Source organism: Radiomyces spectabilis (assembly GCF_025331425.1).
Source record: "Radiomyces spectabilis strain NRRL 2753 chromosome Unknown BYT42scaffold_17, whole genome shotgun sequence".
NCBI lineage: Eukaryota > Fungi > Mucoromycota > Mucoromycetes > Mucorales > Radiomycetaceae > Radiomyces > Radiomyces spectabilis.
The window spans coordinates 464322-475909 of record NW_026251942.1 but is presented as its reverse complement, the minus strand read 5'-3'; the positions used below and the strand labels follow the sequence as shown (position 1 = coordinate 475909).

The following is an 11588-nucleotide window of genomic DNA, read 5'->3' as shown; positions in this document are numbered from 1 at the left end:
GGGAGGATGCCGAGACTTTAATGATGAATGAAGTGAAAAAAATCGTGCAAATGATTAAGAGAAAAATGACTTGTAATAGTAGTAGTTACGATGATTCGTCTTGTTCGTCGTCCGATGAACCGAGGGCCGAGGAGGCCATGGCTCGTTGCAGTTCTTCGGCAAATTCGGCTATAGAACGGCCATCTGACAAATCAATGACGTCCTTGGGAAGCATGTTGGCAGCAAACTTTGGCGCGTTGCGAGAGAAAGCATCGGCTTCGGCTTGTGATTCATAGATTCGGAACTCGGGTTCGTCCGTTTGAACATCGACTAGATCACGGTGCGTCCACTGATTAATAGGCAAGCACAAGAAAGCCAAATGGTTAAACATCCTTACATTTCGCCAACTCTTCCCAGGTATATAATAGACTGTCTGTGGTCGGAGAGAATGGATTAAAATCAACGATCCACACTTTTCTTCGATCACGCGGTATATACACATCCAACACAACTATATATAAAGTGGTAAGACGCACTGCAACAAACAAAGATTCAAATGAGTCACTTACAATTGTCGCTGCCGAATTTATCCTTTACATGGTCTTCATAAAAATCGTGAATTTTGTCCTCCAGTTCGTCTTTGATGCCCACCAAGAACTGATAAAAATTGGGATCGCGCTGGCAAATACCTAGTCTTTTCTTGTCAGCATTTTTGGAGAGTACAGTTTTATGCGAGGTTTTACCAATCAATTCGTTGGCCTTGATAAAGCAGCGAAACTCCATTGAGGGCTGCAAGTCGTACCACTTGCGCAGGACCAGATGAAAAGGCGTCGAGTCTGCAGTGTTGTCCTTATCGTCACAGTCATCAAAAGCATGATGCAGATCGTGGTTGATAAAATCGGAAGATTTGAGCAATAAATATACATCAAAAGGGGTCGTACACATCAAGGACTGCGTTGGCGTGATCCATGCCGCATCCTGGTAAAAACGATCCGTCAATTGTATTGGACTCCAAATTTTCTTGTCTTGTTACTTACTCGAGGCGAGCTCCAGTTCAACTTTGGAAACACCCCACCGTCGAATTCTTCAACCGCTTGGCGAATCATGCTTTCAATCTCTGGAAATTCCGGTTTCTGCAACAACAACAAGTTAGTCAGGCTTGTGGGTAATTATTGGTGCTGGATTCGGGATTTCTACCTCGGTGGGTTCTTCATCGGAGAATGTGGTAGATTCATTATCGGAATCGATCTCTTCAATGGTTGCAGCTTGGGGTTGGCTGTAAAGACATGGTTAACTTGTGTGATCCAGTGGCGACTGTGAACGATGATCATGATGAACATACCCTTCATCGGGAAGGAAAATGCCATCAGCATCAAGGTATTCCAAAAACGCTTCGGGTAAGCGCGTGAACTTGGACTTGAAAGTGTAGTCGTGGAAAACATGGTACCAGTTTTCAAACGAACAGTTGAGAACATCCTGCCTAAGCAAGCGTGGCATTTCAATCTCGGGATCCGTCATTATTCAAATGCGACGATACCTAACGGAAAACTTGCAAAGTGCAATCAACGATCTGTTTGATCTCGGCCTTTTTTTTTTTTATTTTTCATGTCTGCGGCCCACAAATTTTAAGCAAAATCCCGCTGGGGAAAAAGAGTGCCATTATGGCGCAAAATAAATCACATACAGCCACTTTTTAGCAACCCTCAAGCAATCTAGGTGCTTGCCATTGGTTTGTATGAGCTCTTTTTGTTCATTGCACCTGTTTTATTCAACGTCAAAAAAAAGGGGGATATCACGGTAGCGCGATCAATCGAGTTTTTTTTTTATAGTTCTGCAAAGTTTTGAGGTATAGGGCCTGTGGGTACTCCTTCAGGAGTCTTTTGACACACAGAGAGAGGATCCATGTGAGTATGGTAAATTGTAACTAACGTTGAATATACTTTGTAACTTACCACATAGGCAGATGCTAAACCGCCATCGACACGGAAATCGACTCCCGTCACAAACGAACTTTCGTCCGAGGCCAGGAAAAGGGCACCGTACGCTTGTTCAATTGCTTCGCCTTAACATCAGGTAGTTGTGAAAAAGTCAGTGTTCTGCACCTTTTTTTCTTTTCTATTGTCATTCTTTTGACGCTTACCAAATCTTCCCTGAGGAACATGCACCAAGCGTCGTTGCTTCTTTTCCTCGGTATTTAAAAAGTCCATCAGCAAAGGCGTACGGATGGGTCCCGGGCATAACGAGTTGAATCGAATATTCTCACGAGCGTGAACCATGGCTAATTCGCGTCTACAAAAAAGATGGCATATAAGAAACAAACTCCATTTCTCCACACGTGCTGAAGCTTACGTCATGGCAAGAACGGCTCCCTTGGAAGCGGTGTCTAGACAAAAGAAAAAAAAAAAAAAGACAACCGTGAGAAATCCATTGTTTTGGTATGGAGCACAATAACATAATTACAGGCCAACTGGGGGGTAGCGGCTCCCATCAAGGCAACAAAACTGGCAGTGTTGATGATCGATCCTCCTCCGCTCTTGCGCATGGCAATAATGGCATGTTTGCATCCGTACCACACACCCTTTACATTGATATCCATTGTCAGGTCCCTATCGTTCTTGCAAATTAAAATGACAAGCGTGAACTCCAACCCTTTGCCATCTAACTTACCAGATGCGTTCTTCGGTATTTAACGCGTTATCATCCATCGGATGCATAATGCCAGCATTATTAAACATGATATCCAGTTTGCCTAAGCATAATACATCAGAAAACGGCACTGCACGAATTGAACACAAAAAACGCAACACGCTGGCCACCTACCAAACGTTTCTACCGCCTTTTCCACCAACGATTGGACCTGATCTTCCTTGGAAACATCCACTTTGACAGCAATGGCAGGGTTGCTTCCAAAGAGCTGATTGATTCTCTCAACCGTCTTTGTAGCGCCATCCACATTTAAATCGGCACACACAACTTTGGCTCCTTCCTTTGCAAATAACACGGCAGTTTCAAAACCGATACCGCTAGAAAAAAAAAGCAGTGTGAGAAGAGTTTGTCCTCGGTTGTATCGACAAGGGACAAGTCTCTTTTTTACCTTGCAGCACCAGTAACAATAGCCACTTTACCCGAGAGTCTTGAACCTGTCACCATTATTGAGTTGTAAAGAAGAAATGAGAAGAAGAAGAAGAAGAAGAGAAAAGTGAAAGAAAATCGGAAGCAGTTAAATCTTGTCGGCAAGTGTGGGAAATGGGTCATGCAAGCAACCCATAGCCGGAGCTTGAATCCGACGCCAGCGGCCCAAGCAAACAAGGACTGCGTGCCTGACATAAAGCATGACTGGCAGCTCCATTTTTAAGCCTTCGAAAATATCATACAACCAGTGACATTGGACCAAACGCTCTCAATAGATGATTTGTAGATAACTGCCATCTGTTGTATTCATTTTACTTTTGACAGCTTGATCATTTTATGACCCTAAATGAACGAGAGTGACAGAATGCGTTACGTTGCACACACCACGATCAAATGACTGGCGCTATCTCGGTCTTGCGTTGAAATTGAGGAAAATACAGGCTAAAAGCATGTGAAAAAAGAGATGCCTCGAAAAAAACTTGGCACTTGCAACCAAAACTATGGTGGAAACCGTGGTTTCAACACTGGATATAAACTATTCTCCACAAGGCCATATTTTCACACGGGAAAGAAAAGATGATGCAAAGTCAGTTGGTAATGGAGATAAAAAGTAAGAGCCGGCAGCCTTAGTATTTTCGGTAAATAGAACCGATAATACAAATAATACTACTACAACCAGCTAGCGAACAGCATCTAATTCATGTTCAATCGAAAGGTCCCCATAAAATGAGGTTTTTTTTTTCTTTCACAGCACCCAATGCCCCTGAAAACACATTAGTTAGTAGAGTGATACGCATTGCAACATGGAAAATATTGTGCAGCACACTCACCTGAAAGCTAATTTGAACGGGTTTATCGACGGGATATACAGGATACCTGATTGCTAAATGAATAATGATTAGACTATCATCAGAGAATCGACAGTCATTTTGAGCGGAACTCACAATCAAAAAAAGTGGCGCTTGCGGACAAAGGGCCAATGGAGACCTCGGATGGTTTCGACCGCTTGAATAATAACTTTGTCCGAGAGAGACAGTGCATATCATCCCGCTTATTGTAAGCAAAGTGATGTGGTAAATTTTTCTGCCGAGCGTGAACATCCGTGGAACGGATATTCGTAATATACAAGAAACGACTCAATGAAGGAGATGACCATTCATGATCGGACGGACTTGTCAGCGATTCAAAGCAACACGAACCTAACGTGGCTTTCGAACTCATGATGTGTTGCTTGCCAAACCCCCCGAGATCTAAGGAACACTCTTAGTATTGCCTTTTTATCCAACACAGCTTACTGAACCAGTACCGACGGGTCTCTGTAAACAGACGCGATGGTTTGGGATTGGCGGAGCGTAATCAAATGTATCGCAAGCGGGTAATGGCGTCAATCACGAGTGCTTCAATGAATGGAATGAATCGTGCAGAGAGAGAGAGAGAGAGAGAGAGAGAGAGAGAGAGAGAGAGAATGCAATGCAGCTACTGGATTATATTTCTCATGTCACGGTGGGCATGGTGTGTGCGTATAAATAGATGACCGGAAAAAGTTCGGAGGCCCCAATAATGGCAAGTCCGTTTCCACCTTGTAACCATGCAAAGTGGTGTTACACACTGTAGATCAGTTGTCGTTGTCACGCCCTGAAATTTCATTAATTATACGCATCCCTTTTGTTTCAACCGGGTTCTTTCTCCTACAAAAGGGTGCATTCGTTAGAATGTCTGGCAAGTTGGATACAACAGCAACGTACGCAAAATACATCCATGGAACGACTGAAAATGGTGCATGTAATGACCGACCACAGTTTATAATAGAAATATCGCTTCATTACTGTTTGCTCAGGAGACAATAAGGAGACATTTCGCCACCCTAACCTTTTATTATTGATGTTACCAATGCTTTCAACGTCTCACTCACTGCCCCATTTCCGGCAGCAACACCATGCATTATCTTGCCAAAAAGGACATCTGCGTTTCAAAAGAAAACAATTCCAAGCACACTAAGCTAATGCAAACCATCCTAGGAAATGCATAGTTGCAACATTATATTTTACATCCTTTGGCTGTCCTTTTTGCTTGCAGTCCTTGCTCGTAAAACTGCATCGTGACAGTTTCTGATAACCATTCTCAATCCATGTTCCGAGGACGGTCGATGAAGAAGATTGAATAAACAGAGTCGCAAATGAGTGGGACAGCCATGCAAACACGACGCGTGGAGGTTTGTGTGGTCACTTGCTACTTTAAGGAGCTGGCTGCAACCACCGTTCTTGAAAGATCTACGGCGGTGACTCGGTCAATTTTCAGAGGAGAGCTGTAAACATTGGGTGAAAATAACGCCGGGACTACCACGTCATTGATTGTACAAGTATTGGATGTTATATTGGTTGAAATAAAAATGTGAGGAAACAGGAATGAACACGAAGAAAGAAAAAGATAAAATGCTCTAAAAGGATGTGTCGAATTAAAAGGCCATTTTACTGACATCGAAATACCGTGCACGATAATCATCACTAAGTGGAAGCAGAATATACAGAGTCAGCAAAATACAACCATTTCGATCAGGCGCATGTCGTATGTTACCTGCATGTCAAGATACCGTTATCCACAGGAGAAGCGGCCACACATCGTACAACGTTGTTGTGACCTGTCAAAGATTTTTTGCATGAGTTTTTTTCACGCACGTAAACTTAAGAGTATGCCTTTAAAAAAGAATGGCTTACCCGGTATTTTCTTGACAAGTTCACCCGATTGTGTGTTCCAACAAAACACATCCATAGATGCTTCGTCTCCCATTAAAACATACGCTTCGTTGTAAGTCAATGCAGGCTACAACAATGGAAGTTTTTTTTTTTTTTTTATCAGTGACCATCCTCATTCCAAGGGCCGATGTTCCTCTTACTTGAAGCATTTCAACTCGTTGTTCATGACCGGTATATTGCATGATGAGCTTTCCGCTGGAAATATCCCACAATCGAAGAGAGGAATCCAGGCCGGCGGTGAGAAGGAACTTTTCATTTTTGGTAATACGAACACTCGACACGGCGGCACCACCGTGCGCGCCTTCGAGCTGCTTGATACACTGACTCGACACGCTGTCCCAGATACGGACACTGCCATCGGCTGAAGAAGTCGCAAATAGTTTGCCGGTATGCGAGTATCGGATTTGAGTGATAGGACCACGGTGAATATCCGCCGTGGAGTTTGTGAAACATTGCAACGTCTTTACATCATAGATCCGTACTGCGGCATCATGCGTACCTAGATTGGTTTTTTTTTTTTTCCACGCTATTAAATATCGCCATCAAACAGTCCATTGGACGAGGGAAAGATTTACCTGCGAGCAAAAAGTCGCCTGAAGGATGGAAACTAATGGAATTGACGGGTTGAGCGTCTTGCAAGTAGCGAAAGGCTCTTTTGACGCCGGTTTTGGACAGATCAAACAACTTGATACTCTGATCATCAGAACAGCTGGCCAAAACAAGACCGTTGGGATGGAAACTCAAATCGTTGACCGGCGCTGTGTGATCATACAGCGTACGAATCACCGGTTTATCACTGGCTTCCCCTGTACGGTTCTTCATTTTGCTGACATCGAGCAACTTGAGAGACGAATCGTGGGATCCTGTAGCGGCAAAACGTCCATCAGTACTGAAAATGGCGGTCTGACACGGTCCTTTGTGCTGCGTGTAATATAACTGAACGTATTCGGGCACAGGCTTATTGTCTATCCCCGTTAAAAACAACCTCGTAAGTAAGGTCGACTGAAAACTAACATGGAATGTCATATTTACAGTTTGCTGATTTGCCATCCAAGCCTGTAAATCCTGCTGATTCCGGTTCCAATGAATCCTCACTGGGATCGTAATCTTTATCCTGGTAATCGACATCGTCGGATTCATCTACATCCACTGCAACGACAGGAAAACAGTTGTAAAATAACGTGATATGAGCACAGACAAGAATCGACAACTGAAATGAAGAACGGACGTACTTCGTTCCTTTGCTGTTTGAATCAAATCGGCGAGTTTGGTGCTGGGCATCATATCGGTAGTCGCGCCAGTCGCGTCTGCTACGGTTTGAGCCACGGAAGCATATCCGTACGCCACTAGTTGACTTTTTGGGGGGAAGACGTGTAAGCCACTCAATATAATCTCGAGCCGTTTTTCTTTTTTTCGTAGATTCTTACCCAATGATAAGCGTCAACACTTCATCCTCTGATGTTGTATTATCCTGCATGGTAAGAATGCCGTCCAAGATCTTAGGTGCAAAAGCGCCGAAAAAGCTCCAAAACATTTGTTCCGAGCATCGGCGCTCTTTCAAAAAATTTGTGGGCAGCGTCATCCTGCGTTTGGTCAATTCAAGCGTAAATGAACCTGGTATATTATCACCTCTTTAAAGTTTATCGGTCATGAACTATGGATATCATTCAAATATGCAACATGTTTACAAGGCCAATAAAGGCTTTGAATGCTGGATGGGTGAGTGAGAAACAGAACCATAGTTCAATGGCGCCATCTCTATCTTGTTCTGCCTGCTCATGAGGATATCGTGTATGCCTATCTGTTCGGGTAGGCGCGCGTCAGAGGTTCTTATTGCCCCTTTAATCACTTGGCTGTGTCTGGTATTTATTAGGCTATTAGAAAAATTCTTTTACTATTCCTTCTACTTTCAAATCAAGTGATTGTTCGATGCAATGTGGAAAATATTTCTATATCTTTATCTACTGTAAATTGAGACCTTTTTGGGTTTAAACGCTGTCCATAGCGCAAAATACTTGACCATCTATTTTACGTAATGTTGGAAATTACAAACAAGAAATTATCATCAAAAGGACTACATTGCAGCATAGTAAGCTGACAGTTTGACGAACTACAGCACTGCAGCAGATTTTTTTTCTTGCAATTCCAAGGATCGAGACACGACAAGGTTGGGAACTAGAGATGTATATGATAAGTGAAGGCTCTGCTATGGTATCCTTGAGATGGCAGTGTTTTATTCTAATGGTGATGTGATTAATATGGCGCAATTGCGTAAGATGAGTGTTTAAGACTCTTATTCAGGTAATTTGTCCCAATTAAAAATGGATACAGTAAACACATTTGACATTTGTGTGCACTCATGCTTGTCCAACAATAACAGTGGTGCAATAAAATAGATATTTTAAACGCGCGTTCCAAATTGTACTTTTCGGCTTGGATCGGAAGCGTCATTATGGGCTGATCATCTGAACTGTCAAAATGAATCAGATGATAAATTTTGGCAGTTGCAATTATCCCATCTTGACAGTTTGCCTCCCAGATGGTCGCAATGGAAATCGTTCACATCACAATAACAGTAGACATTTTGTCGCATGACAGTATCAAATCAAACAATCCAAACACAAAAAGGGAAATGACAGTGGGGCAGAAAGTGTAAAAAGGTACTTTTCACTTTAATATTTTAAGCGTATGGCTGTTCCATGCCCTGATATATTACAAACTGGCTCAATAGCCTTAGAATTGCATGATGCGATGAATGTTTCATCAAGTGCGGCGCGTGGGGTAAAAGAATAAAATGTCAAGTGGGGCCCCTGCCAAATATGGAATGTTTTCATTCATGGTCGGAAAAGGAAACTTGTCCAAAACAAGGTAAATGATGATCAAAACCACCAAGGCTCTTTTTGAAAATACAGCACAGTGCGAATACCATGGCTATGGAGATATATTAAATGATGATGATAGGTTATTGTACAATATGTTGAAATACATTTATTTATACTATATAAATATGTCATTGTGGGATGGGAATAGATTGAAATTCTGATATGACAACGAGGGCATGTTGTCCAGGGCGATTTGACCGCTGTCATCAAAATTCCCGGGCTCATCGTCTGTATCCTCCTCAAAATGCAGATACCGCGCCATAACATCTTCATTCAAATTGATCGTAATGGGTTCTGGGAATTTGGAAGCCGAGGATGTCTGGTCTTGCGAAAGTGGTTGTTGTTGCTGTTGCTGGAAATTCAAAAGCTCTCGTAGACATTCTTCGACCTTGTCGCCTGAGCAAGTGTCATGCTCCAAGCCATTGGTTTCCGCGGTTTGCTCCGGGTCAAAGGACGCTGTCAGTAGAGTGGGATAGGAAGGAGGCATGTGATTCGGATTCCATTGCCAGGTGTCTCCGGACATTGGCCACACAGACATACACGGTTCGTCGAAAAGCTGGGCAGTCTTGGTTGGATCCAAATAGTCGGGTAACTCGGGGTACGGATGAGTAGCGGGCATGGGGAGTACATGGTCCAGTGGCAAATCGTAACCGGAGCTGAGGTCAGGCATCTCGGCGAGATCGATATCAATGAGATCTTTCCAGCTAAACTCGGCTGCGGATTTGACGACCGCATTATCAGTCCCAGCATCGCAATGGATTTCCTTTTCTGCCGGCTCTGTTTTCTTGTGACGCTTTTGGTAATGGCCTGAAAGGTGTTCGTTGCCTACATCGACACCGGAATCGTAATCGGACTCGCAGTACGAACCCGGTTCCACGTGGCGTCGGTGCTTTCTTCGTTTGATGCGCCGTCGCTTCGGGTAGCTTTCGGACTTGTTGGTATCTTGACGCGCATCCATCATTTCGAGGGTGGTATTGGACATGCGGAATGTTGTGTACATGGATGACCCTCTCACACGGGGGACCTTGGCGGCGGTGGCAGTGGGGGCCTTTTCCGTAGAGTGGCAAGCGCTGCGGGTCTTGTGATCGTTGCTTGAAGAACGATGTTTTTTCTTTTCAAAATCTTCAGGTCGTGTAATGAGCATGTTGGTATGAGGTAATTTTGTTTGCGAATAAAATGAGGAGGAAGAGGAGGAAGATGTAAAGGAATGATTGGAAGGAGGAAGGATGTCGTTGGCATAGTAACAAGAGCCTTGTCGATGGTTGATGGAAAGGTCGGCGGTGAGACCAATGTCATGATGTTTTCGGCTGTGGCCGCCTGCTTTGGTTAAATTGTCGATGAACTCCTGCTCGGATCCCGGGACCAAAGTCCAATAGCAACCTTTGCCGGGATTGGCCTGTGTAGGTCGTCGTTCGATTTTGGTAAAACATTTCTTGAGCGATAAGTTATGACGAACCGAATTCTAGATTCTCCAAGCATGAGTCGAAAAAAATTAACTTTTTTTTTTTTTTTTTTACCCCATCTACCGGTTTGTCGGTATCTCTTTTTTTACCTGCCAACCCCGAAGCCCGAGAGTGTAAAACGGGTAGTTTTCCGAAATCCATCGGTAAATGCCGCTGAGGGTGAGTCGACCATCTCGACTGGTTAAAATGGCGTGTGCAATCAAGGTGGCGTAAGAGTAAGGTGGCTTTTCCTGGGGATGCGAGGGTTTCCACCATGTAATGATTTGTCGTGGCCAACAAGGTCTTGTCCGTGCAGGACACTGAGCAGGATCATCATCTTCTTCGGGCTGAGTCCCGATGGATTCGATTTTGAATTTGATTTCCGTCGATTTGGGTGGGATCGAAGGTTTGTGCGACTTGCACTTGTTTGTGATGGTGACACCTCGGCTATTCCGTTTCGGTGTTTCCTGAATAATGGAAAATGACGACAAATTGGTGGCCATGCGAGATGGACCGGTAGCCGTATTATCGTTGCCATCCGCGTTGGATGAAGGACACGAAAGTTGAAATGCGTATTCGCTGAAATAGTCCATAAATTGTTGCGTCACTAAATCCATGGCAATTTTGATGCACGTGTATCGGGATGAATTTGCGGGGTATATGAATGCTTGCAACCAAATAAAAAAAGAGTAATAAACAATTAAAGGAAAATAACTCGATTGAATAAAAAAAAAGAGACGGATGGGAAGGTTGAAATGCAAGCCTGGTTATTTATAAATGTTTTTTTTTGTTGATGGAGGTGACAAAAAAAAGGTTCAGATGATGTAGCCTTGACTACGACGGTGACCAGACCCGGGCGCCCTTCAGCCTTTTTTTTTTTTTTTTTTCATGATAAAGGACGAGGGGTAACCCATTCCACGAGAAAAAAAAAAGTTTCCCCTAAGCTATGCGCGATAATACTCGTGATGATACCTTTCTCCCTGTCTGTAACTTTTGTCAGCTGTTCAATTACCTGCACTCAAGGAGTTTCAACCGTGGCCTTGATGCTTTTTTTTTTTTGCCCAATGTTCAATCCATCCTACCCGTGCTTAGTGTCGCCTGCTTCGCGTCATATCTGGAATTCCATTTTTTTTCCTCGCATAATCGATGCTAGTCTTTTTTTTTATTTTTATTTTTACACTTGTTCCAGTAACGGCCAAGTCTGGAAAAGCTTGAACAGATTTTCGCTTTTTTTTTTTTGGAGCGGCGAGTGAGATCGGTTAGGTTCATTGTTGCACCATGCGAGCAGATGATCGTGTGGCTACATACCCTTGCGTTTCAGCATAGTAACAAATGAAATCTTTCTATTATTGCTACGTTAAAGTTTACTTGTGCATTTTCAATTACAAATGACACAGTTT

At 43.4% G+C, this 11588-nt stretch overlaps 6 protein-coding genes across 6 annotated transcripts; 1 reads left to right on the top strand and 5 right to left on the bottom strand.

Moving 5' to 3' along the window:
- Window positions 1-85: 85 nt before the first annotated feature.
- On the bottom strand, window positions 86-2714 carry BYT42DRAFT_595984 (D123-domain-containing protein; the record flags this gene model as incomplete). Its single annotated transcript, XM_051570899.1, has 13 exons — window positions 86-309; window positions 377-490; window positions 549-668; window positions 723-957; window positions 1017-1112; window positions 1177-1255; window positions 1322-1395; window positions 1845-1856; window positions 1932-2041; window positions 2120-2268; window positions 2329-2362; window positions 2440-2585; window positions 2647-2714. The coding sequence occupies 13 exons, from the start codon at window positions 2712-2714 to the stop codon at window positions 86-88; spliced, it is 1461 nt and encodes a 486-aa protein (XP_051418684.1).
- A 107-nt stretch (window positions 2715-2821) lies between these two features.
- BYT42DRAFT_471677 (uncharacterized protein) lies at window positions 2822-3114 on the bottom strand (the record flags this gene model as incomplete). Its single annotated transcript, XM_051563566.1, has 2 exons — window positions 2822-3002; window positions 3074-3114. Coding segments are annotated over 2 exons (222 nt in total), but the record flags the coding sequence as incomplete, so codon positions are not given.
- A 501-nt stretch (window positions 3115-3615) lies between these two features.
- Window positions 3616-4576, bottom strand: BYT42DRAFT_588784 (uncharacterized protein). The gene is made up of 3 exons (XM_051570300.1): window positions 4418-4576; window positions 4056-4361; window positions 3616-3994 (listed from the first exon to the last, which is right to left on the bottom strand). Exons 2-3 carry the CDS (start codon window positions 4330-4332, stop codon window positions 3816-3818), a joined length of 456 nt encoding a protein of 151 aa, XP_051418682.1. The 5' UTR covers window positions 4333-4361; window positions 4418-4576; the 3' UTR covers window positions 3616-3815.
- Window positions 4577-5566: 990 nt separating this feature from the next.
- BYT42DRAFT_618501 (WD40-repeat-containing domain protein) lies at window positions 5567-7341 on the bottom strand (the record flags this gene model as incomplete). The annotated part of the gene is made up of 8 exons (XM_051572291.1): window positions 5567-5615; window positions 5686-5749; window positions 5826-5931; window positions 6005-6363; window positions 6440-6829; window positions 6897-7013; window positions 7097-7218; window positions 7292-7341. The coding sequence occupies 8 exons, from the start codon at window positions 7339-7341 to the stop codon at window positions 5567-5569; spliced, it is 1257 nt and encodes a 418-aa protein (XP_051418681.1).
- A 1417-nt stretch (window positions 7342-8758) lies between these two features.
- On the bottom strand, window positions 8759-10919 carry BYT42DRAFT_588776 (uncharacterized protein). Its single transcript, XM_051570299.1, has 2 exons — window positions 10299-10919; window positions 8759-10208 (listed from the first exon to the last, which is right to left on the bottom strand). The coding sequence occupies exons 1-2, from the start codon at window positions 10803-10805 to the stop codon at window positions 8862-8864; spliced, it is 1854 nt and encodes a 617-aa protein (XP_051418680.1). The 5' UTR covers window positions 10806-10919; the 3' UTR covers window positions 8759-8861.
- A 172-nt stretch (window positions 10920-11091) lies between these two features.
- Window positions 11092-11515, top strand: BYT42DRAFT_152531 (uncharacterized protein). The gene has a single exon (XM_051562298.1). It carries the CDS (start codon window positions 11154-11156, stop codon window positions 11439-11441), a length of 288 nt encoding a protein of 95 aa, XP_051418679.1. The 5' UTR covers window positions 11092-11153; the 3' UTR covers window positions 11442-11515.
- Window positions 11516-11588: the final 73 nt, after the last annotated feature.

What these genes read in the sequence shown, in the direction of transcription:
- BYT42DRAFT_588784 (XM_051570300.1), bottom strand. Translation starts at nt 4,332, where the DNA reads ATGAGTTCGAAAGCCACGTTAGGTTCGTGTTGCTTTGAATCGCTGACA. An exon ending in AAGCGCCACTTTTTTTGATT is followed by an intron (nt 3,995 to 4,055) that starts GTGAGTTCCGCT and finishes TTATTCATTTAG; the next exon opens with CAATCAGGTATCCTGTATAT.
- BYT42DRAFT_588776 (XM_051570299.1), bottom strand. Translation starts at nt 10,805, where the DNA reads ATGGATTTAGTGACGCAACAATTTATGGACTATTTCAGCGAATACGCA. An exon ending in TCGGGCTTCGGGGTTGGCAG is followed by an intron (nt 10,209 to 10,298) that starts GTAAAAAAAGAG and finishes TGGAGAATCTAG; the next exon opens with AATTCGGTTCGTCATAACTT.
- BYT42DRAFT_152531 (XM_051562298.1), top strand. Translation starts at nt 11,154, where the DNA reads ATGATACCTTTCTCCCTGTCTGTAACTTTTGTCAGCTGTTCAATTACC.